This window comes from Pleuronectes platessa, chromosome 8, assembly GCF_947347685.1.
Source record: "Pleuronectes platessa chromosome 8, fPlePla1.1, whole genome shotgun sequence".
NCBI classification, from domain to species: domain Eukaryota; kingdom Metazoa; phylum Chordata; class Actinopteri; order Pleuronectiformes; family Pleuronectidae; genus Pleuronectes; species Pleuronectes platessa.
The window spans coordinates 24,775,921-24,802,772 of NC_070633.1; the positions used below are offsets into that span (position 1 = coordinate 24,775,921).

The following is a 26,852-nucleotide window of genomic DNA, read 5'->3' on the forward strand; positions in this document are numbered from 1 at the left end:
GTGGCACAGAGGTATCCATGGGAACAGTTTCCCAGGTTCACCCATCGTCTTATCGGGATTTACAGCAACGCCTGTTCAGACGTGCAAAGACAACTGACGTAACAAATGCAGCCCATTGATTCTTTCAGGAGGCAAATGCTGTTGTTTATAACTGAGTGATCACAGCGGACACGTGTCACCTCTATTCATAATTAACACTTATACCAATTTACCAGTAGCAACCTCTAATATTCTGTTAATAATAGATAATGTACCTTTTTTCAGGCACTCTTCTCCTCTTAGTCTGTAAGCCTGACTATTAGGATGGATGCACTATATATAGCACACGGAGTGCTGTGTGTATTGTAACAATAACATTTTGTTTCACCTAGTAAAGCCTGGAGAAATAATACAATATTCTGATAAGAGAAAAGGCAAAAAGATGATCTCAGAAATGAGAATTACACTGAGAATAACATGGAATTCTGTTTACATGTCAAATATTTCGGTGTAATAGAAATACAGAAATGTGTTACTTGTCTAAGAAATGGTGAGAATTATGCGTTGTTGCTTGTGACAGCAGACCAGATAACATTCTGTTTAATGCAACACTACCAGTGATTAACGTCATTATTAACAGTGACATGTCAAAATGCTTCCTGTGAAAAAGGACCATTAGAGTTTTGCTTGTTTATGATTAAGGGATATGGTTGGACGTTTTCAGACACTGACATGTAAACAGCATTATAACACCCTATTGGATTCTTTACAGCATTTAATGACCTTTTGGGAGTCACCAACTTGTTACGAGTTACTTGTAGAAGGATATAATGTTGACTTGAGAATATGCTCTGTAATATATAAACTGGAATATGAATAGAATATTATATTCTCATCAGAATAAAGTCAATAGCTGGTATATTGCTGTCTATGTCACTGATGGGCAACAATTTTTTTGATTTTTGAAACTCACTCACAATATTATATATCATTTATTTGAGAGTGTTCTGCATTTACCTATTCAGATAACATGGTACAAGTACATGGCACAAATATACGTCAACTGTTTTATTAATGGTTCATTAAAAAAAACCTCAAATATATACATAAAGTGATAGAAACTGGCATTGATTTTCAAGATGTCTCGCAAAAATTCTATCAAACACACTGACAGTGCTTTTGTGTCCAGTAAGGCAACAATCAGCTCAATGCTTAAAGCAACAATGATGTGATGTTGTGAATGTGATGGGCTGTGGTTAATGGGTCCTCTTTGACACACCATGTGATATTCATATATTAATCTTTGGCATTGAAATAGTATTGAACACCACACACAGCAGGTTCTTTGTATGATACTAGACACAATTCAGTTTAACAAAGGTGCTGTGCTTTAGTGACAACTATTGAGATTGTATATAAGGCTCCAAAACAAATAAGGTCATGAATAAAAAAAACACGTCAGTCATTGACGGATCTGATTGTGGTTTTACAAACAGCATCCAGTTTTCATGTCACTTAAGTTTTTATAAACCGTTGAATAAATCTTAATACATTGATAGGAAGTAGAGAACAGCTAATCGGTGCTGTGTCACCTCACAGATGTGAAAGAATAGTATTTATAAAGATTTATGAATTATTTTGTTATTAATATCACTGTCATGAAAGGCAAATAAAGAGAATGTCACATAATGTCTCTCTAAAGTGGCATTTGGGCGTTGGCCATGGATTCCTGACGTCAGCAGAGATACTCAGACCGGGAACTGTCACTCTTATAGGTCATCTGAGAGTCTATGCTCGACCTAGAGCAGAGGAGCATTCGCTCTGAGTCATGGGTTGCTCTCCTTGCCCAAAACTCAGTGGGATTAGAGTTCAGAGTTCGCTGTTTCATTGAAATCGTCTCGAACTTGACATAGCTCTCTTTTTCCAGCTCCTCCTCATCCAGATCTGGTTCACGCCCTTTGCAGTAGAGATCGAGGATCTTGTAGAGCAACAGGGCAATGAGAGGCAAAACCAAAGCACAGGCGATGCCGCTCATAATCATGAAGACCTGGTTCTGACCACCATCCTCTACAATCTCCAGTGTGTAGAAGTCAATGCACGGATCTTTTCCGGCATCACTACCTTTTGCTATGAGGCAAACTGAGTACCTCATCCCAGAGGAAAGACCCTCAAGAAGGACTTTTCCACTGCCAGCATTAGTTTCTTCTGTCCTTTTGGTGTCATCCTCATCATAGGGGGAATATACAACTGTTAGTGGTGCATCGTTTGGTAACCCATCTGCTGTCCAGAGCAACACTGCACTGTCAGCCGTCTCCTCTACAATCTTCAGGTCCTTGACGGACTTCGATGCATCGCTTTTCTTGCTTTTCTCATCAGCTGCGAGCTTTCTCCCTTTCCCTCCTTGCTGGGTCTTCGTTTGTTTGAGTGAGCCCTTCTGTAAACCAATGCTGGGGGTAGTTCTCGGCTTCTTGGTTACTGCAGGTGGGGTTGGTGTTGTTCTCGGAGGAACTGTAGATGTTACAATAGGTGAGGCAGATATTTCCGTAGTGGGAGTCAGTGTTGTGCCTTGGCTGGTCGGTGCAGTCTCCGTGCTTTGCCTCTCTGGCGGCATCGTGGTACTGATGGTACCAGCAACTGAGAGGGAAATAGTGGCTTCTGCGCTGCCAGCAACATTCGTAGCTTTGCAGCTGTAGTTCCCAGCGTCTTTGGGCAATATTCCATGCAAACTCATGATGGACCACTTGATGCCATCTCCAGGTGACTCCTGAACTATAGGGGGGAGATAAACACAAAAGTCAGTATATGGAACAAGTCTAACATAGTCTTGGCCGGTTATGTCTGTTTTCATAAAAATAACCTTGTGGCACAAGCCTTACACAGATTATCGCCTTATTTTCATCAGCCAATTTGAATTTACACCAAAAATTCCTTTCCAAACAACACATTTTATACCTGTGTTGTTAACTGGTGAGCCTTCTGCTCTAGCCCAGTACAGATTTGGTGTTGGCATCCCTGTGGCATCACATCGCAGGAGAACGTTGCTGCCCAGATAAGATGTGATCTTGGTTGCAGAGGTCATGACGATTGGTTTTACACAGTTGTCAAGTTCAACACGTTGAAAAAGGTAACCAGCCAGATTCTCCGGTCCACTGCAGGTCAGGAACAAGTCCATTAACACCACTGGGCTGTCTGTCATTTTGGAAAGCTCTAAAATCTTGGAGATTTTACAGTCACAGTACCAGGGATTATCTTGGAGACCTAAAGGTGAAAAGATAAGACAAATAAGAATTATTCTTAGCTTTTATTGCACCATCTCTTAAATGCCATATTGCTTAAAGCCCTTGTTGTTGGACACACTAGAAAGAATCAAGGGTGGGGAGAGAACAGTGAAGCAGCAAAGCAGCAAAAAAAAAAGGCTATTTCAAAATAGAAGAAGTCTCACGCTTTTAAAACAAATGCAGTGATCATTGGTGCTATAAAGTGATGTTTGGAAAAAAAAACTTCTTAAAACTACATTACAGTCATAGAGGTGGCTGTATGTCTACAAGTGTTGCTTCTTTCTCTAGCACTTGCATCGTTACAGAGTAAAAACTTAATAAAATATGTAGTAATGGGTAGTCTGAGATTAGTTGAACACCACTATTTAACAACCACTGTCTCTCTTCTCTTTATGATGTAAAAAATACCATGAAACTGAAATTCAAGGGCTATCCTAGTAACTCATGTACAGCTCCCATACCAGGGGGTGCAGGTGCAATAGGTAAGCACATGTACTGATGCAGATAAAAGCCCCTTAACCAGATTAGTTTGTCTTGACAGTGGCAAAGCAGCTAAGCCGCCTCTGGCCCTCCTCCAGTTTGTGGCAAGACTCTCTTTCCATTAGCTTCTCTGTTAGCACAAATGTTAATGGCTCACTAAAAGCTGTAACCCATTAATATCGCTCTGTTTTATTTTGAATATAGAAGTATTTGTATGGTTACAAAAAATAGACTGAAAATTGAGTGATGAGGTAATTTGTCATTTTAAGTTCAGACTGTATTTAATTTTTTTTATAGATATTTTTAAATCTGTTTATTTTAACCGATGTTGATATAATTGTGTAGTAACACCAAGCAGAACGTCTCATAAGATATAGACAGAAAATAAACGTGCTTTAGAAGCTGTTTGTACAGTCTGTTTTTCTTTTTTTCCTAACGTCTAATCCTGTTTATCCCATAAGCTAGTTTGCCCTTATACAGCTTATTGACAATATCCCTCCCACTCAGTGCTATGCAGATACAGCAAACACACAGTCACTTGCATGTAAGTCAAAAAAACAGATCTGACAAAAGTGCATTAGCAAGTTGCTATGGTTGAGACAATTTCTAAAATGAATAGTCTTTTGCAAAAAAAGCTATCAGCAATTTCTGCCAGTTATTGCCAATCAAGCTAATCAACTTATTATTAGCAGTTATGCGACTTTGAAACTGAAAGCAGGTGAAAACACCTATCTGTATCTGTAGTCCCTCATGAACACAACTTAATTAATCTAAAATGTTGAAAACATTTGTTTTTCGAAAGACCGCAGAGCGTTGATTACCTGCATTTTGTACAATAATCGTATAATTCTAATTTGACACATAAAGAACATTTCTGCCTACTTTTAAAAAGATAAATCGTTAATAGTGCAACTTAAGACTTTAGGTTGTTTTACATCAATTAAAACATTAGTTATCTTGCCTTTAGAAACTTTACGGAAAACGATGTTCTCTACTGTGTTTTGCATGTTTCCCAAATTGCATGGTCATATAGGATCCAGTCCACTTGCAATTTAAACCTAGATTGGATTGCCACGAGGTACCGCGTTAAACATTCAACATGAATTAGGACAGAACATTTATAATACAAATTAAGCGTCAACTCTGCCACTGCTGGGACTAAGCTTATTAAACTGTGTCCTGGCAGTCACTATCAAGACAGGTTTGAGTCAGTCAGAACAAGTCTGGCTAGATTAGCAGGTGATGGACTAAAGTTCATGAAGTAATTACAATTCACCTCAAAAGTGTCCTTCCTTGGCTTTTACATCCTGTGCAACCAAGTATTTACTCCTTACCTAACACGATTTTCTGCGAGGAGTTCGTAGAAATGGGGGCTCCATTGAAGGGAGGCCAGATATCCATGAGGTCAGAGGGCAGGGTTGCTAATTTATTGCTGGATAGATCCAAGTAGGTGATGTTGAGGAGGTAGGGGATGGCCTCTGTGGGAACATTGGTGAGTCTGTTATTGTGCAGATCCAGTGTCCGCAGCCTAGGCATCTCTTTTAGAGACTCCCAGGGGAACACAGAGATCATATTTCCATCCAGCCTGAGTTCGTGGAGCACTTTGAGGTTGTAAAAACTTCCAGAATCCACTGAGGTTATGGAATTGTAAGTAATCCACAGGTATCGCAGATCCGCCAGATAGTAAAAAGCTTCTGTTGGGACTCGGCGTACAGCGGTTTTCTCAATTCGAAGCTTAACCGTATCCACTGGAACGTTGACAGGGATATCAGACATGTCTGGGTCATTGCAGAGCACAGATCTGGGAACAAACGATAAATTAATTAAATGTTCAAATCTATGGACAGATAACGGAACTGATTTACAAAGACAAAATGCTCTTCAATCCATTTTCCAGTGGGAAAGCAAGTGATGAATATAAAAATTGATCAACCCACAAGCTTATTAGTATCGATCAGTATCTGTCCATTCATTTATCCATCCGTCCCTCCATCCATTCACCCAGACTCTCTGTTGTGATGTGGGATGCTGTTCCTGACCCGACTCTAGTACAAGGCCACTTGCTGGATGTCAAGGCAGAGCTTATCACAGTCATCATAAATAATGACTGATTATGTGGATGCACTTCCACTTCCGGAGACGGAATATATGGAATTCATTATACTCGTGGACAAAGAGAGAACGATTTAAAGATAGTTACTTTAGCATTACATGATTACAGGGAGAATTCAACTTGAGCTATGCCTTTTAGCCTTTCACAATGACTGTAGACGTCAGTTGCCCCATTTTCTATGTTTATATTGTCTAACTTGTTCGTGGAAGAGAGGTCCATCGTGGAATTGGGTTCAGTGCTAATACGACTAATCATGCAGGGGGCAATTAGATCTTTCTCTGGGATAAGTAGATTGGTACCGTGCCAGATAACGTACATTATGCCAATACAGGTCAGGGCATCCTGTACAAATTACATTGTGGTGGATTTTGGATATAGACTTGCCTTTATTTTTAGCGTCTCTGAGACACCTAATTCAAAGCTGATTATTTCACTTAATGCTGGTCTAATTTCCCTCCATCTTCACTTGAAAATGGATGGCTCTGCATTTTAGTTAACTGTTGCTCATCCAAATTAAAAACACCCCCAATGGACATTAGCAGCTTTATGCTCCTGATTCATCATGTAACTATACCTTGTTAAGTGCAGGCCCTTCTGACTTGCCATTGATTTAACATGGATCACATATGAGGAAGTCTGAGAGCTATGGTCCTTTTTCTTGCGCTCATTCAAACAGTGCAAAATACGCCAACTTTTTAAAAAACATGTCCCACAAACTTATTTCAGGACGACAGTAAGGTGAAAATGTAGTAGGACCTGTATAGGACCATATTTTTGTTTATTTTGTAGGCCACGGTCTAGCAGAGGTGACCTAATTAGACAAACCAATAACTTTCCAAATTCACAAAAGACACAAATTGTGGTTGAAATGAGTGAGCACAAGTTAAATGCACATTTTACCTGCTTCCTATTCCATCATTACGTCCATGGAAGACACAGGTGCACTGCGATGGACAGAAGGGATGAGCCATACTGAGGCAGCATAGGAATACGTGCACGCAGAGAAGTCGACGCATGGTTTCGCACCAAAATTCTCACATCGAGGAGAGTTCAGGAGAAAAGACATCGGGATTCATCGAGAGCCTGGAGAATTATCCTTCCCAAAAAGAACAAAACCAAGAAAAATACCAAGTGGAAAATAGATAAAAGAGCTTTCAGAGTCCATCAGAAGCGAAGGTACACAGGCTTGAAGATCTAATTACAGTATAGGTGACCTGTCAGATTGATGGTGTGTGTGTGGGGGAAGGGGTGGGGGATTAGCAGAGGATTTCTTGGGTTTGGCTGGGTCACGCAAGCTACAGGGAGACAGCAGAGCAGGACCAGCCCTTGGACATGGAGCTAATCGGCTAATTCCGAGGGTTTCTCCTCACATAATCAAGCCATGCCTCCGGTTAAGCCAGTCACTTCCCACAACGCCAGTGCGATTTGTAGGTTTTGCTAAATCTCAATGTTCCCCAACTCAAATTTAGTGTTGGACACATTTGAAAACTAAGCTAGGATCAGCCTTGTCGGGTTATATCCAACCACCTTTCCTTTGTAATGATCGGCAGTGGGGTTTTGACCCATTGTTGTTCGCTTTCTTGTTAAAGGAGGAGACTGTTTTTCTTGAATTCTGATGTAAGTTCCTCTGCTTCTGAAGAAATTCCTTAAATGTAAATGTATTATTGAGCTAAAGGCCATACGTAAGATGTGTGAGCGAGCTCTGTCTGGCACCGGGGTGCAAAGTGTTATCTTGGATGTGATTTATTACCTGACTGGGTGCAGACCAGTGGCTTGGGCTCGGGGGTCAAACCCTCTTTCATATTTTCTGCACATGTCGGTTTAGCTCGGGAATAAAAACAGTGATGACTAGAAAGGGTAAAAAAAACCTTCATAGCATCCAGTTTCCTCCACACAGTCATCTATCTCAAGTCTTACTTGTAAATATATCAAGAAAAATAAATTGATAAAATTTAATAATTGTCTTCTGAAGGGAGAAAATTATACAATTTAATATATCTTTAGAACAAGTTATTATATAACTTGTTTGATAACTCCTATCTTAAAACCGTAAAAGTATTAACCATATCCTGTATTGGTAAGTAAGCTTTAAATAATGTATTTAAAAATAGTGTGCCTGTTACTTTTAGTCCAGGCTAACTCTATTTTGAACGAGTAAGAGTAAAAAAGAGACATCTAGTGGTTTGAAGTAGCTACTGATAAACATACATTTTCACGTTTTCTTTAAAAATAATGATCTTTCTGCACTTTAATCATTGTATTTGTAATTATATTTGTTTTGTCTTATATTCGACTCACCTGATTGATTGACATTGCACAACACTCAGTGGGAGGAAGTGACATGGAAACAAAAAGGGACACGAGAGACGTGAAGTACTTATTAACAAGTACACAAGTGAGTTTTATTTATGCAAGCAAATTTGATCATACAGGTCAAATAAGCTGACTCAAGCTGTTGGCACATGAATGTACAAAACAGATTCAATTTAAAGCCTGCTACTAGAAGCATTCGTAGTGAAAGTACAAAAGACTAATACAAGGAAAAAGCAGAGAGCGTTTTTTTTTTTCAGATCACTACATAGTAAGCAATGTTGGTATTAGTTTTAAGACATGGTTGAGAGCTCATCACAAACTAAACAGACACAAATCAAAGACTACAGTCTCTATTATCAGTAGCATAATGCGGTAAGCGTGGGGGGGTTAAGTACTGCACATATAAACAAAGGGTTGATCCAGCAAGACAGTCATAATCGTCAAAATAAAGAAGTGAAGTAAAGTAACGTTTGAGTCAATAAGACTATATTAATGCATGTCCATGCCACGAGAAACATCTAAATTCACAGTCTTTACTAACAGTACAGTTATCCAACTTTGAGTTGAACATCAATGCGCTTACATCTAGAGATAGAGCACAGAAATGATCAAATAAGTGCATGAAACTAGCTTTTTTTAATATTTTTGAAATACTGACAAAACAAACGTTGCCAGCCGATGAGCCGACATGTTTGTAGTTGTATGGCATCGAGATGTGTAAGCAATACAGTTACTGTCATGAACAAAATTACTGTGACACACACGTTCTGACATCTGATAATTCCACCAAGGATAGTGCCATCACACCAACAACACTTCACACCGTCAGGGTTTATTTTCCAGTTGAGACTAAAAGTGGACGTACGGTGACCTCTTCCTTCTCACCCGAACTATCCCTTAACGTCAGTGGTTAACATATAGGTATGCTTTGATATATCAGTATTTACAGTGCAGAGTTCTGCCAAAACAGGAGTTTCATATTTATAAAGTTCCACTTTTAAGAAATTAAAAAATTGGTCATGAAAGCATGTTTACATGTGCTTTTTGTGGCTCGTGATTCAAAGACAATGGAATCATTCACAGTCCTAAAATACATTTAAAATGGCAGGATTATTATAAAATAAGCCATAATTTCTATTTAATTAACTAATTTCCATCTTTGATAGCTATCAAACTTGTTGTCTCCTGTTTAACAGGCTTGGCACATCTAGCAATATTTGTTTTAATCTAACGATTTGGTATTTGTGTCTTCTTGCTACTGTGTAACTTCAAATAGAAAAAACAGATTGAATTACTTTCACGTGAAAGTGTTTTTTTGATCCCTGGGAATACTGGTATGACAAAGGCTTACGCTGCTTCCTATTGTTGCATTGTGAGTTTAAAAATATTTCCAAAACTAACCACCCGTTACAGTACATAGTTTTTGAAGATGAAATCTCCACACACACACACACACACGACATGAGAAATGTGCTTGAAAACCGTTTTAAGCCCCTGTTGACCCCCTCAGAAATCAGCAAAAAATAAATAATGCATGAGAGCAAAATGACACTTTTAAAAAAAAAACTCAAAAGAAAAATAAAACAATATTACGCAAAACTTATTCAAAGTAAAAAAAAAAAAAGGAGAAATACTACTGCTACTTCTGATTCTACATACTACACTAACACTACTATCAGCACTAAACAACTTGTATTCAAGAATAGTATAACTGCCATAACGATAATCGTAACACCATCCATGAGAGAGGTAAAGGGGCTTGTTTCATCTGAAATGCTGTTTGTGACTGGAGAGTTTGAGTGACGTTTCCCCCCCCAGACCACATTGTCATATGACGCACCAGTGACATCAGCGGTGGTGAGGGCCCTAGGCGCCATCCGCCCCCCCTCGGGAGGGGATGGTAGAGAGACAGAGAGAGACAGAAAGGGGGAGAGGAGAGAGAGAAAGAGAGGGAGGGAGAGAGAGGTCGGAGTGGGTCAGGGCCAGGCCTCCCGCTGCTCTTTATGTGTATGCGTTGAGACGCTCCTTGGAGCGGGTGGAGTGGATGTCGTGAAGCTCCTGCTCCTCCTTCGACTTGATGTCCTCGTACTTCTGCATTCGGCAGGCGTCCTTCACGTAGGCCCAGTTGGCGGACAGCACCATCAAGTAGTGGATCTGAGGGGAAAGTTCGGAAGCGTGAAACATTGCTGCTTTCAGGGTAGAAGCTAACACGGTTTAATGACTGAAATGGCATAATCAGCTGTATTATCTCTTGTGGATGTAGATCCTACAGTAGTTGCATATTAATCTGAAATTCAATTAACACATTTCAAAGTTTAAATTACAGATTATGTTCCCAGTGGTCCAGCAGGGGGCAGCATAATGCTAAATGTGGTCTTGGGCTTGTTACCATGGCAGCTAAGGCTATAATGAATGTGTTGTGCTTTAATGACTGAGGCTGAAACACAGCTTCTCTTTGTGAGAAGCTGTCTGATGTCTGCAGTCAGACGGATAATTATTCGACTGGGATGCTATCGCGACAAATACAAATATTATTCCATTTGTTTTTCTTGTTAAGCTTATTTTGTTTGGTGCGTTTTTTAAAGATATTTCTTTTAGCCCTGCTTGAGTTTGCTGACATCAGAGCCGACAGATTATCTGCTGCGATGATTTGTTTCCACCATTTGCCGGGAAAACAAACACGAGTTATCATTGTCCTGCTATAATTTGCACCATCATACCTGCCTATATGAAACACTCTCTGTTTTCTCAGAAAATGGCTCCTCGCAATTTACCGAGCGATGTTTGCAACAATTTTTCTGAGCCTTTCTTCTCCCTGTTTCCATGACAACACATTGACATGTCTGGCGCCTCCGAAAGAGGGAGGGAGACAAACCCCGTCTTTTCCACTGCGCCAAAATGCCTTCCACCCTATCTGCAGCTATTCTCTCACAGGCGAGCACGACGCAGGCCAAGTAGGAAGCAGCCACAACAAAACACTGCTATTTTCCCAGCTACAGCATCTCCCCTCAATTACCCCCCCCCCCCCTCTTTTATTCAAAAACAGTTCCCCCCTACCACAGCGGGAATGATCTGCTAACAACGAGGGGAAATCAGTGCTTTATGAAGAATGTGAGATGCTTCACTCGTTGGTGCAAACACTTGATTTAAGAGATATTTAGTCGCATCCCTCGAGAGGGAGGTGTAGCTTTTATGGGCGTCTCACCATAGCAATGACAGCAGCTCCTGCTCCAGCGAGGGCACAGATGAACAAGTGGAACGTCATGTCGAGCTGGAGCAAAAATAAATCACATATTAATATCTGCCAATCAAACACGTACATCAAAAGGCACCTGTTAAATGTTAAAGAAAATTGGAAATTAATAATGATCACACAGACTCAATAATAAAAAGGAAGTGACAACAAGATAATATGTATATCATCACCATTAGTAAAAAAAAATAGAACAAGATGATTAATAATTACATATAGATAATAAAACCATAAAATAAAAAAACACTACATGAAAGCCAGACTAAATAAGTGTGCATTTAATTAATATTTCTCCTTTCGAATCCTCTGGAAGGCTGATAGTGCATAACTATTATTTTTCATGTACACTGATTATTGACATGGTTAGATTACTTAAAGTTGCTTTTATCTCACCTCATTGGATTCACACATCTTGAAGAATTTCTCCGATCCAGCACACACGGTTTTCGCGTCAGCGATTGGCACGATGCCTGAAAAAAAGTCACGTTAATCACAAGGCAAGTACTACGCAATAAAAATCTGACAGAAAACAGGTGCAAAAGGTGTCGAGAAGCTGATATGTACCGACAGACCATTACATTACTGTGTGCATACAGTCACACACAGGTCTGTAATGTGAAGGTGGCAGCACAAATAGTTGTTGACACAGAGGCGGCATTAATGGTAGCTGGTGGCTAATGGAGTGGAAGAGGTGGCACTAATTAAAAATAACGAGCCAGCCACATAAGCTTGTGACATGATGGACTGTTATGGAGCAGTTTTAATGTAATTTTTATTTTCGATCATTAAAGTTTACAGGACAATAATACGAGGAGGAAACAGGGAGCTTCACCCTCAAATTGGACCCTTTGCTGTGTTATATTTTGAAAGGGGGTTATTTATTAAAGTTGCTTGTTCGGTAACATAAATTAAATCTAATTAAGTGTGAAATGTATTTTATAGTTTATTACATCCCTGTGTTTGATAAATGCATTATTTATCCACAGTTTAAAGACATTTTCCTGTAGAGACACAAAGGGTCATGGACTATATATTCTCCAAGACGTTGAAATAAAAGCAGCGGTTGAGGCCACAGAGATCAGAGCGAACTGAGACCTGGACGGTTGTAGGAGGGAAGAGATGGAGACAGAATATCCATTCTTACCATACTGGCGTGGGTCCAGGCAGAGTGTGGCCCCTTCCAGCACGGTAGTGTTTTGGCAGATGTTCCAGATGTTGAAGTATATGAAGACCGGCAGGGAGGTGAAAGCAGTGACTCCGAGCCAGGCCAGCATGAAGATGTATGTCAGCATGATGAACTAAAAGGGCAACAGAGGAAAACAAGGATCACAACTAGACACTGTGTAAATCCAGAGTCCTAATTTAATCTGTGTATGATTAAATGATTGAGGATTAGAACACTTTTACTTCTTTCATTACATTATGGGTCTGGTTCCAGTTCTTGAAATTTCACAATTTAATCGACGTTAATCTGTGATATATATTATATGTTACAAGGTGTTTCCTAGTCTGCTCCATGGCACACTTACACATTTCAGCCAGCTATAGTCTCATGTTGGTGTGGATATTTCCATGGGCACAGGATTAACCCCCACTAACTTAATGAACTCATCCATCACAAATACTATAGCGTGGCTTACATCCCTTGCCTCCATGTGGAGCCTCAGATTGGCTGAGCAATTATATTCCAGCCATAATCCTGTTAGGACGGCTCCCAGCTCTGTGATGTGCTCCAGATGAGAGTGCTTCTAATTTCTGTATTGTTGTCAGCAGTTGAATATTAAATTATTTTTGACTGATGTTTTTAATAAAACTAATTCAGAGCACTTGTTATTAGAATTGATGCTAACGTGCAAACCAACACTTGTCTTCAGGAAACAGAACCATTGCCATTGGTTAGACTGCCACGCTTGCTTAGCTGTAACCCTGTTTAACCCTTTTTCAGATTAACTGCAACAGAGATGAGTGAAAAAAACAATGACCCGCATGTTGTTTGTCACCGTGACTGCAAAAATGTGTGACCTACAGAAACCTTCACGTTCTCAACCTTTTTCAAGGGAAACTCCCTCAGGAAACTACCTGACATTTAGATTTCCATGTGATTCCGGCAGCAGAAGGCTACAGAGTCTACTTCAATACAGTCATAGGGTCGGACACTGAATAGATACATAGAGGATTACATTAAAAACAAAAGAGAAAATGGGAAATCAAGAATTCAAATCTTACTGGTAGCCCACCTACACCTATGACCTGCATCCATTTTATGGTACTAGCTGTCAATCATACTGTATCCATGCCCCAATGCTTTATCATTCTTTTTACTTTGAATTGGATCATAATATGCTAAATGAACATGATGCTGTTTTCAAAAACACCTGAAATTAAAGATTCAGACCATAAACTCTTTAGAATTTTTTTTACTGAAGTTATAGATCAAGTGAGAAGTAATTTTCTCATAGACACAACTAAAAATCTAAGCTAAGCAAAATTTCACAAGCACTAAAATGTCAGTCATACCCAAGCGCTGACACAGCGTCCGCAGGTGGTGATCTTGAAGTCTCCATACAGGTCTTTGATGGCTCCACTGGTGAAGAAGCCCTCCACCATCAGCAGGATGCCATAAACGAAGAAAGCTGAGGCGATGCCGTAGATCACGTACTTTATGATGTCAATCCTAGAGAATGATTAGAGAACCAATGAGAAATTGTAAAACTAGACCATATTACACACTTTGGTGAATTTTGCTCAGCAATATTTGCTTTAAATTTGCTTATGTGGGACAATGTCTTTAGTAACGTAGACAATACAAATAATCTTTTGTTTATAAGGTAAAAAATTATGTGGAGATCTGGTGCAGTATGGTGCAAATATGGTATGTCATGCACGTATGGTTTTCCATTTGTGGGCAAATAACCAATTCCTAATGGTGGTAATGTTTGCTTCCTAATCTAACCAACACTCAATGTCACTTTTACCACTCACATGGTGAACACATCCAGTGCATCCACGGGGCTCCGCATCACCTCGAAGTAGTTCTGCAGGATGGTGACGGTGCCGGAAAGGGCCTCATGTCCGCAGCCGCAGAACAGAGCCACGCCAGCATACAGCAAGATGGTGGCTATAAGGGATGGGTACGGAATCCCACCCAGGCATTTGATGCAGCATTCAAGGCATCCTAAACACACACACAAAAAATATGCAACTGTTAGTCACCAAAGACAGAAAAGGAAATTTCAGTTTTGAATAATTCAGCAAAACTTTGCCGACGGGCGAATGCATTTGCATGTTTCACGCTGTAGAGCCATTTACTTTTTGAGAATCTCCAACAATCAGACCACGGTTGGGCAGCAGCCATGCATGCATGCGTGCACAGTGGAGCAAAATATCACAACTTCTTAAAGTGACCTGACCTCAGTACAGTACATCTTCTCCCTGGTGTTCGAGCAGCAGAACTCATAGTATTTAAAGACACAAAAGAGAACGAGATACTTAATGGCCTCTTCTCTTTTATCTCTGCCATTGTCTAGCGTCACATTTTGCCCTTATACTCTATCGGTCCACACACTATATTTGTTGTGTCAGTGGTTCAGCCCTACAGAGGATGCTGACATTTTATTCAGCACTAAAAAGGTCCGGCTGAGCTCTACATAGTGATCCTGACCTTTAGCCCTATTCTTCTTTGGCCCTGCTTCTTTCCCCCCGGGCCCCTTAAGGTGACTAACCACTGCTCAGTTCTAACTTCAATCTTCTGTCACATAGATTGCTCACAGAAAAGCTGAGACTGTAAATACTCACGCACGCAACTGTGTCTGTGTGAATCTTTGAGATTTATGAGTCTCCATCTTATGTCGGCGTGTGTGTGTGTGTGTGTGTGTGTGTGTGTGTGTGTGTGTGTGTGTGTGTGTGTGTGTGTGTGTGTGTGTGTGTGTGTGTGTGTGTGTGTGTGTGTGTGTGTGTGTGTGTGTGTGTGTGTGTGTGTGTGTGTGTGTGGGGCACAGGCACTCAGTCATTTCTCAGCGTAGCAGAAACAGAAGTGGAATTTATTTCCCGTGGAAGCACAGAACATAACCAGACTTTATGGGGTCTTGCAGCGCATTGCGATATATTAACCACACAGTCCCATTTTTCACAAAGCCGAGCCCATTCTAAATCAATTTGTGACTCCTCATCCGCAGTTGATGATAACCTACAACCTAAATATGTGCGAAGCTGTCTGAATCACTACACGCGTGTGAAATGTGCAACATGTAATGTTGTGTTCATAAAACAGAAAACTCCCCTCGATCGGTTACATCACAATCATGGCCCATGATTAAATTCATCTGCATTCAGAGGCTCGATGGCGGCACGGACAGTTTTCATTGTCAGTTATAGAGACGATGAAAGATTTCAGGATCGTTCTTCAAGGCAGATTTCGGCACCATCTCTTTTGTGGTTATCTCGTTGTCTTTGCCTGTGTTACAAAGCAGGAGTCATCGCAAACATCCCCTCTCTTCCTCCTCCTCCTCCTCCTCCGCCACCTCCTCCTCCTCCTCCGCCACCTCCTCCTCCTCCTCCTCAGCTCTTAGCTGGTGACTCTGATCTAAACCTGAGTGGAATACCAAGTAGCTGGTCTGTGCAGAGCACTCCGATAGTCGCTGCAGCTCCAAGCCAAGCCTAGACTTCCCTAGATTGTCTGCATCCTCGCTGATGTAATCTATTGCCAGACTGTAGAATATCTGCTCTGCCTTTAATTCAATTCAATTTATTGCTGTGAATATGCACTGTTTCCCAAAATTCGTGTTATGTGCTGGTCACATTCTTAGCGTCTGTTTGGGGGTGTTTTCTCAGATCAATTGTGTAGAGTTTGAAAAATGTCCAGTTTATGAACAAATGGTTTAGAGAGGACATACATGTCTGCATAGGAGGGTTTTCTGTGGCTTCCCCTTCTTCCAGAGAACTCAGAGAATAGCGCGTCACGATATGACAAATATGGAGAATCCATCTCTGAACAGTTTACACCATCTGCCGGCTGTATACAAAATGTCTATGTCATCACTGCCCTGGTGTTTCTCCAACATTCTCACCAGCTCGTGCTCCCAGGAGTGGGACATCACAACACGTTAGCCTTTTGGTGACTTTTAGACTATCGAGTAGTTTCAGTGTCACCTGACATCCACAGGAGCTTTTCACACCAATTCACACCTTCATTCATGTTACTCGGATAACCATAGGACTCCCTATCAGCCAGTGAAACCGATGGATGAGAATAGAATAGTGCTTTTGTCTGTCGTGCATTAAAGGGGAAACATTTTCTCTGGAAAAGTTCCCACTTTCCTTCCTTTGACTTCTCTGCACACTCATTAGTTCTTGGTAGAGCGTTCTATTTGAAGTTGTGATATCCATGAGGAGATATATTTTTGGTTTTAAGAACCAAAACCAGAAATTTTGTGAGAAAAAGCCGCCCCTACATTGATTTGGTTTAGTTATGCCAACACAGAGGTCTCTGGAAACAAAATGCAGGATAGTCCAAACCAGTGGAACCTTAGCAAGTGGTACCATGATCCATTTCACTGACTAGTTAGATTTATGAAAATAGACGACATCCTTTCTTAATCGTCACGAGAAAAGATAAAAAGACCGACTGTTTAAACACAGGCCGGTTTTTCAGTTCGAAAGGCCGCTAAGACAGAAAGTGATCCTGTCAGCGCTTCCTCCCTCAGACTCATTATCCTGAGTTACCTTATCGTCTCAGGAAGCAGGGAGTGACAGGATTTATTGATGCGAGGGTGTTTACTGACGAGATGAGAGTGACAGCGAAGCCAGTCATAGTTATCCCTCTCGCTCTGGGTCAGTGTGCCTGTTTAAGCCACTGACAGAACTGACTGTCCAATCTTCTGAAATACTCACCCAGTGGATGAGAGCATTGATTTGTATGTAAGTTTGTTCTTTTGCCCGTCGTTGAATCTAAACCAATGGGTGAACATCATAAAACAACACCTTTTTACTGTTGGTTTTATTGTTAATTTCCTGTTTTTGCTCCAGTCAGACTTTTGAAAGACCTTAATACGGATGTTCTTCGTGGAGGCAAATTATAAACTCACACCAAGAGCAAACTCTCTCCAAATAAAAATCATGTTGTTTTTCTCTTTTTATATCCACCTTAGGGACATCCTGGTTAAATTTGGTGCTGTGGATGTTGGGAGCTGGTGCTCTACATGAAGAGGGACGAGCAGGAACATAAATGATTTATGTCGTGGCCTCAATCAAGGTTTACTACCTCTGCATTATTTACATTTCTGCACGCAGATTCAACCGGCTGAAGCCAGCATCTCGGCAAGTCCTTTTTAAAATCGTATTTTTACTCCCTCCCCTGGTGTGTATCACCACCGGTCATATGAGGAACCTGGAGTCACTGCTGCTTATTACAACTCTAATTAACAGAGCTGAGCGACAACAACATCCAAATGCACGTGACTTGACTGAAGGAAGGACAGTGTTTCCATGGAAGCATTTGAAGATGAAGATACAGGGTAGGATGGGAGATTTGGGGAGTTGTTTTAACAAGAGTGATGTTTAATTGATTGTGTGCTCTTAATTCTGTGGAGGAGAAACTCCTCAGACTCGGTAAAGAGAGTTGTTTGTAAGAAAAGGGCAAAATTAGAGGCAGACAACATTTGATTTCTGTATTCAGCTGTTTTCTTTGTCTGTTTTTTTAAGTCGTCATATTTTTATGAGCACAATAAAAAATAAGTAGGCCGTGCCATTACAGCTTTACAGCTTTTAATTAGATGTGATTTGTTTTCGTAGTTCTCTTATGAAGTGTAGCTGCTGCGTTAAACAAAACCTCCTCCCATACCGCCACATCCTCTCATTTCCCTCCCGTGACTCCTCATTGATCTTAACTGACTGCAGAATCGAACTGGTGAAAAATGGCGAAACGGTGGCGTGAACAGACTCGAGAGAGAGAGAGAGAGAGAGCGACTGGATGCTTGATCCATAATTTAGAGGAGGCACAGTGAAGCAGAGCGCGAGCCTCTCACATTCATTATTCATGCTCTCTGCTTTAGCCCAACATCACCTGCGACGTTAATAAAAGGATCTTCAGCTTGACGAGGAGCTCCTCCAAGTATTTGAATTGATCACGCCTGCAGATGTAGTTACTACTTGTTTTTTGAAGCCCCCTCTGACATGTCAGTCCAGTTGAGAATTTGACCTAATTGACTTTGGCTAATCTGCTTTGATGGCGGCAAAGATGTGGACCCTCGTGCACTGAATGTATTTTACTTCATCAGGTCTATAATAGTTTTGATGGCAAAATAGACAAATTTCTCACTGAAATTGCTAAATATCTTTAGATTATTATAGATTAAAGGGTTATACCCAATGAGTCATGAGCAAAAAGCTTTCACTATTAAAAAAGTCTTCTTTATGACTCTCCCACAAAGAAAGAAGATCGGAGGATATTCTTCCCCCTCTCACATGTATCATAATGTCAAATCTGGCAACAGGATTTTAGTTGATATGTTTGGGGTTTTAAAATATTCTATCCTCCGCACAAAAACATCTCTGTTTATGGGGAATAAAGTGAAGCCCACATGACCCCAAACACTGCGGTCCAATCAACAGAAGGCGTCTCCCTAATACAAAGAGAAAGGATGACCCCCCTCCCAAGGCCCCTCCTGCCTCCCACTTCTCCTCCATCTGTCAGTGTCATATCCGACAGGCAAAAGGGACGAGCACAAACACACACTAAACACACACATGCTCTCACTCTCACTGACCCAGTCAACGTTCACATGAGGGATGAGGTTATCCTTGAATTAATCTTGGAGATAAATGACGTCCTTCAAAGGAAACTTCGCTCCAACATGCGGAAGACGATTGGAGTTAATTAACCAAAGATTATCTGCCCTCGTTTAGGTACTAATGAGATGGATATTGTTATATTTACATTTCTTTGATTCAAGTGTTTATTAGTGACGGACTCACAGCGGATCCATGATAACATAACATGACAGTTTAAGCAATCAATTTTCTTATTAGCTCACTTTTTCAAGCCGATGGTTTCTGTTTTAAAAGTAAGAGACGTTTCAAAAACTGTATATAAAAAAATAGAGACAGACTCCGACTCTGCAAAAAGAAGCAAATGTGGAAATACCTTATTATTATGATTGTTTTTTATTGTTAATAATTAAATAGACGATAAAGCATTGTTTGCATACCGTGTGATTGACAGGTAGTTGCGGGTAGCAGGTGTAGGTGGGAATTCAGCCCTCAGTCAGACTCCCCCCCCACTCTTCAAAATACTTCTGGTTTCAAAATACCAGTACTTCATTGGCCAAAACGCCAAACTCGTTGGGTTGCCCTTTGGCAGCCAATATATTCAAAAGTTTCAACAACCACCAAACATGCTGCTCTTCAGAATGTTTCAGTTACCATAATTCAAATTGTTAGTTTAAAGAGTGATTTTTAACAAATACAGCCTTAATATTGCAGGACGAGTTTAATGGCACATGTCCGTTTGAGTAATATTTTATGTTCTGAGGAATAGACTTCCTCTTTATTTTCACCACATGCAGACTGAGCCTTAATTGTTCCGATTAGCATAGGCAGCTGTGGTGTGAACTGTATCAGTGCCAGTAAGTTCCCCTCTTGAACCTAAAACAAACAGTGATTCAAAGCGGTGCAACCTCCATATTTTCTGTGTTGTCATTTTAGATGCCAACAGACACAGCGATGAAAGGATGAGGATTGTTTACACCAGTAAATGTTAGGCTGTTGACCTGTGTGCAGAGAAAAGATGTTGGAATGGACTGGAATGGTACCATTCTGAGAATATGGACAAATATTATGTCAAGATAAGTCTATAATAAATAATTATCACAATATTATTTCTATTATTACCTGAGTAATGAGTTATTTCTGCTCCTCGGTAAAGATTGTTTAATTGCTATTGTTTATTTTTCCAATATTTCTTTAAAATAAGGGAAAACTACTGATCCTAATACCGATGTGCTACAGTGCTGGACCTATCTTCATGTAATAAGAAATATGTCTTAAAAATCACTAATCACTTTTAATGTGTTGCCATTTTGTCAGAGTTATATGTAAATTATAAATTGAATACCTAAAGTAAACCTATACATATAACAGGAATATAAATAGCTGGTTCTACACAAATTAACATCAGGCTGATTCCAATTAATGCTTTTTAATGCAGATACTTGCCTTTAATGATTATACATGTCTTTGTCTGCACATGCTTAATTAAACATCATATAGGAATGTTAAGCTTTGCCTTTGTTGCAGAGAAACATTTATACGACGCAGTGGCAGAGGAGGGAATGAACCAAATTGATTTAAAGGAGGTGACATAAAAGAGAATAATAATCAAATTTTATGTCTGGTGCACGTTGACTGCAATTCCACCAGGAGACGTCCAATCAGACTCAATGCTTGTGCATCCAACTACATGTTGTTAGTTCCTTGTTAGTGGAGGAGTCTTGCATGGGGGGTGGGGTGGCAGCGAGCCTGGTCCTGGAGAGGGAGGGAGGGAGGGAGGGAGGGAGGGAGGTAGATCTCAGTGGGGGATGGTACGTCTGTGTCAGCCTGAGAGTAATGGGCGTATACATGTCTCGTTGCTTTCCTATATTTAATGCGAAGCCCCCCTTTCCCCTGAAGCAGGCAGGTTTTTTTTCTTTCTCTCCCGCTCCCTCACCCCCCCCCCCCCCCCATCTCCTCTGCGCATGTTTAATCAACCAGTATGGTTGCCATGCCAACCGCAGCACAAAATCTGCGAATAGGCCGGGTACATCAGAGCCGTGACCCACTTACTGTATGTCAACAAATTCAGTGGGACAATAGTGAATGAGACACACTATACACAGAGATAACCCCTCTGGGCAAAAAGGACGTTACAGGCCAGGTCCAAAAGCTCGGCCGCTGATTTCCTCTCTTCATTTTCTTTTCTTTTTTTTTCTCGCTGAGAGATGGAGGAGGCTGAACACGACTGCGTGACTGCCGAGCAGAGACAAGTCTTTTGTCTGCGTCAAATTCACTTCACAGGAACTTAAGGGCAAATGTCAAAAACTCAGGAGGGGAGAGCAGGGCTGTTCTTTTACTCTGAATACGTACACTTGACTTTATAAGAAGCCAACACCAAGCGGTTGAGGGATTGAAGTCACAGATACTAAACTATAAATCTTTATAATGAACCTGTCTTCGGTATCTGATTGAATCTGTGCAACTGCGTTCGGTTCACAACAGTTTCCACACGCTCCCCTTTTAAAAGAATGACATTTAAAATGTGATTTTATCTGTGAAACTCTATCTTTGAAATTACCATAAAATATATGAAAAACACTATAAAATGCCCATTTATGTGTCTAAATTGCATTTTTTATTATTAAATTTAAACAATTAAAAAACAACTATGGGAGTACTATGATAACACAATCTTAAAATCTCATATTGATATATTAAACACCTGTTATCCTGGATATAAAAACCTGTATCAGTGAGTCATTTCTGTGAGAACAATCAGAAAACTCTCCAGTTCTCCAATAATACACCCAACAGTGAACAATTGGTGGAACTCCCCGAACTTCTGCTTGGCCCTGGAAAAATTAGGCTTCAGAGCAACAAGGGAGAGAGCGAGAGAAAGAGGGGGAAGGAAACCGCTGTCGATATTTAGAGGCCGTCATGGGACACAAACTCTCCATTGATGTGTTTACCAGTTTAATAAATTCAGATAAGAAGCTCTTAAAGGCAACATTATCAGCATCAGAGTGAATGTCAGGCTGCTGCTACCTAGAAATGAAAGAACACTTTCACAAACACAATATTAAGCCCTAAAATGAAATGATTTTTGCGAATATGAGTATGTATCACATAGCTTGTGCATTTCCAGTTGACCAAATAAGGTCTGTTTGTTTTTTCTTGTTTGTTACAATAACATAAACACTCCTGGATGGAGTTCCATGAAAACTTGGTGAAAGAATCATGTGTGGGTCAAGAAATATCTAGATCAGGGGACAGGGCCAGGACATGTTTGTTATTTAAGGGATCTTGATGAAATAGTCTGGGACTGATATTTACGAGAAAAATCGAACAAAAATCCAGATGCAGTGAATTTACATGTGGTTTCCTGAGGGGCTGGGACTATGAGTACCATTACAGCTCTGTCAGTTATGGTCATGTCCTGTGTACTGGCCCAACGGCATCATATATTCAAAGCGGCTTTTTTCAAATTCACCAAGCCTGCAAATTTCCCATTTATTGCAGGAGATGGAAATTAAGTAAATTTTTTATTCTCTCATTTGACTAAACCTCATGTTGTTGTGTTTTATGAAAATGAATGATACATTTAAATGATATTCTCAACATTTAAAATGTTCTCAAGTTAGTAGCCTGATCCACCAGAAGGGAAGTGGTGCCTTGCAGAGTAGATTCTTGGCACGGGAAAGCTGAACAGTTTGGCTCTTTCTTCAGATTTTTCATTCAGTGCTAGAACAGAGCAAATGTGAACTATATCTCCGGAATATTCAGACTCATTTTCTTATGTACTTATGCTCATTTGCAAAACTGCAATCATTTCAACCCTGAGTTCACACGAGTGGAAAACTGCTTTGTCAACCAAAGGGTGTTGGTTTGCTCCCTGCTGCTCTTGGCCCTATTCGGTCCATGGTGTGGGCACTTCTACATTTGGCCAGCAGCTGAAGTGAGCAGTTCCCACCTGGTGCGTCTGACGCATAATCAGAGATTTGCACCTTGAGAAAATGAAGACAGAAGGACATCAGCATGCTTTGTGTGCACTCGTTGACACCGACACCGACACCTTGCCTCAGATTGACACACCTATATGTCCGCAATTTGCCATCAGCTATGATGATGATGATGATGTTTAATCAGTAGAATCATATTGAATTGTCCTTTTAAGAATGTCATAAACATAGCAAAGGTAGGACCCGGTTGACATTAAAGCCCCTTTAAACCATGGCTGCCTCATCCATAGGAAAATGTTGCTTGACATTCATAAGCTTTTAAAAGTGTTATGGCTGCACAGAGATATTGTTGTAGTGCTCGTGTTTGAGAACTTCTGCTCTGAGCAATGTTTGCCAGATTATTCAGTGTATCCCTGTGTTAACTCTACCTGTGTTGACCTTTGATGCACTGAGGTTTATTCTTGGAGAGAGCAACAGCAACAGAAATCATTGTTGGTCTTTGCTGTTTTTCTTGGAGTCATTTAATACCAAATATGATCCTGGGGTACAACTTGCTAGTTGCATCTTATAACTTATATTAATGCTCATAACTCAAGTATAAACGACGATTCTTACTTACTTTTACCCAGAGAAACGTGAAGGGACATCTGTAATGTTCATCAGGCCTCATCAGAACCATCACATCAACCTGTTATCTTATATAATGCTGAGCTGTCAGTTCTCAAGTCAATCATTTGATAAAAGTGAGCCCTGCTGTCTTGTTCTCACTCATTTATCTTACTTTGTGTCACTTCATCAATCAGAAAAATCTCCTGAAATTATCTGTCATGATTTCTCTGAGGCCTGGTGATAGATGGGGAACGTGACTTTAAATCTACTTATAGCTCCGGGTTTTTCACTGACAGGGAAAACGTACACAACCTTCAAGGTTTTGTGAGAAACCTTTTTTATGGCTTGAACACTTGACACTTGGACATTGCTGTCCCCATATCACAACACACAGTTTTATTCAAATGTTTAAAACTGTAATGGTCACCCTGCTATGTGTTCACATCAACATAACCGACAAAGTTTAAATTAAACAAATCAAATTTGTCTTCACACATGGCCAGTGACTCATGGGGCGGTGTCACTATGGTAACCATAGGGCTGAGATAGGGTGCATCTGTCTGTCATGGACCAGATTGAACGTCAGCTAATAACAGGGGGGGCATTTCCTTTTTCCTTTTTATTTTTTAAACAAACTTTATATGAACACTAACAATGTATTACATTGAAAATTGCAGCCATTAATACATTATTAGGCCAAAAACTGTAAATATTAATTTATTTTTCCATTAATGCATCTTACATTGTACCCTGGACTTATTTTCCCAGATATATATTTTATCAAGCTCCACATCTTTCCTTTCTAATCATACAGCAAAACAATTACGTCACCGAAAATATATAAATAAAAAAATAAATATGGAAATTTCGTTTCTTCTCTACTCTGACTGTGTTAAATAAATACAAATCTATGTTAAGACTTCTGTTTGCACGTTAGCAATCTTTTTAGATTTCCAGTGGAAAATGCCAGATTTAGTCTCACTGAGATTTCAGTATATTTGCTCACATACATGCTGCTAATGTAATAACAGAGTCTTTACAAACCCACACTTCACCCATGTAAATGGACACATATGCACAGCTTGCATGGCTGCATCTTCCAGTTGGGTGAGCATTTGCGTTAGTGGCCAAGGATGACAGCTTTTGCTTTCTGAATAGGATCGTGAGAGTGCACACCTAGTAATGGCGGCCAGGAGGTATTGGCTCAAAATCTGTTTTCAGTGGCTCAGTATGAATTGTGGGGTGAGCAGCTCCCTCATAAATAATCTTCTAGCAATTTTATCAATCCCTTTTATCAGCAAAGGAATAACATATAATCTTTGAATTATTAACAAACACTCAACCATGATTCTCTTTCTATAGATGATTATGCTTTTATGGTGCATCTCACGAATCTCTCATCCCTTCACTTTCCCTTCATCTCTGACTCTATATCTCCTTCTGTCTCTTTGCTTCCCACACTCAAAGATCTCTGCGAACTATTTCTGTGTTATTGAAATGTCATCCGCGGTAGTGGGCGAAGAAAGAATAGATAATGACTACACTTGGCCACTGCCATGGCAACTGTTTCAGCTCATGTATGTGCCTGAGAGGAGTGCTGGGCTGCAGGGAGGAGAGATGGGAGGAGGCGGGAGGAGGAGAGGGGGGGGTGGGGGGAGCGGCAGAAACACAACACAAACATATGAAGCCATGCCTGACACATGATGTAAATCTGAAAAGATAAAGATGCAAGTGTTTTCTACAGGACAGCATTATCCTGGTCGTCCGTGTTCGTGTGTTATTTTGGGGATTGCTTTGAAAAATAACAAGCCTATTGAAAATGCTGCAGTCCGCGGGTAAACACAAACACATCAACAACACATTCGCTTGTGTGAGTCCCAGCAGTGCACTCAATCATTCATGCAGAGAAAAGGTGATGGTGCTGGGTTGGGGGGTGTGTGGGTGAAGTATAAATAGCAATTCCTCTTTGAACAAAGCAAACACTGCCCCTCTGAAATGAACGCAGAGAAACCCCCTGCCCCAGCATCAACATGAATGCCGCAAAACCGGCCGGGTGTTTGTGTCCCTGCACACAAAGGACAGAACCTGGCAGCCGATGGGTTTCGCGAGTGAAGAAGCTTGGTTTGGTTCTTCACTCTTCATGTCACCGTGACAGGCATGAAAACCTTATCACACAAACAAAGGCAGCCCCAGCCCTCTCCTCTGAAGCAGTTCACACCCCTCAGACTACCCGAACACCACACACAGACACACACTCCTCAGTGGAGTGGCTGAATCTCAATAGACAAAGGAATTACCCCCCAAACAGCTGCTCTCCTATTCAGAAAGGGAGAGGCACACATTTGTGCATTTGCCTCTGCGGAGGGAGGCAGCACTGACAAAAACACCCAGGTCAGATTTATTCAAGGGAATCCACCCAAACGTGAGCTGAATACTTTCTTACCTTTCTGGGTCTGCCCCTCATCCAGGTCCTCTTCCATTGTGCTGATGCTGTTTTAGAGCAACACGGGATGTGTGATAAAAATGCTGCTTTTAAGTCGCAGGCACGAAACCCTTATTTGTTTTTAAGGGGTAGTCCACACAGCACCTCTCTGGATCTCACTTTCCCACTATCTCTCTAGATGTCCCTACTCAGCGCCGAGATTGCCTGTCAGCTGTGGTTTCCGTCAAGCGTCCGGGAGATGCGGGGGAATCACTGAGTCTTTGTGGTGCTGTCCATTGCAAAGCTGCTGGGGCAAGTGCTGAAAACCCCCTTAGTCCCTGGACCAGGAGGAGGAGGAGGAAGAGGAGGAGGAGGATGAGAAGGAGGGGAGTTGGGGGGGGGGGGGGGGGGGGGGCTGGATGGAACAGAGGGTGGTCTCTATGTGGCAGGAAAGCGCATGTGCGACGGAGGGGTATGCAGCTGAAAAAGGCAGGTGTGTGGATAAATGTGGAAATAAAACAACGATAGCAGCAGAAGATTAAAAACAGAGTGAACCTGGAGCCTCAGACTGCGTCGCGTTAAGGTGGGGGTGCTCACAAACTCATTTTACCCTTCCTCACCCAACCCACCCTAAACACCCCTAGCTTTCAGTTTGAATGGTTAAGCCTGACAAGCCCCCCCAACCCACCGAAAGCGGCTC

General features: G+C 40.9%; 2 protein-coding genes across 2 annotated transcripts; both read right to left on the reverse strand.

Annotated features, from left to right (window-relative positions):
• Nucleotides 1-1,714: 1,714 nt before the first annotated feature.
• lrit3a (info leucine-rich repeat, immunoglobulin-like and transmembrane domains 3a) lies at nt 1,715-6,866 on the reverse strand. Its single transcript, XM_053429038.1, has 4 exons — nt 6,751-6,866; nt 5,072-5,538; nt 2,932-3,237; nt 1,715-2,748 (listed from the first exon to the last, which is right to left on the reverse strand). The coding sequence occupies exons 1-4, from the start codon at nt 6,864-6,866 to the stop codon at nt 1,715-1,717; spliced, it is 1,923 nt and encodes a 640-aa protein (XP_053285013.1).
• Nucleotides 6,867-8,349: 1,483 nt separating this feature from the next.
• On the reverse strand, nt 8,350-26,452 carry gpm6aa (glycoprotein M6Aa). The gene is made up of 7 exons (XM_053429039.1): nt 26,174-26,452; nt 14,399-14,591; nt 13,934-14,090; nt 12,561-12,714; nt 11,810-11,886; nt 11,369-11,434; nt 8,350-10,317 (listed from the first exon to the last, which is right to left on the reverse strand). The coding sequence occupies exons 1-7, from the start codon at nt 26,208-26,210 to the stop codon at nt 10,165-10,167; spliced, it is 837 nt and encodes a 278-aa protein (XP_053285014.1). The 5' UTR covers nt 26,211-26,452; the 3' UTR covers nt 8,350-10,164.
• Nucleotides 26,453-26,852: the final 400 nt, after the last annotated feature.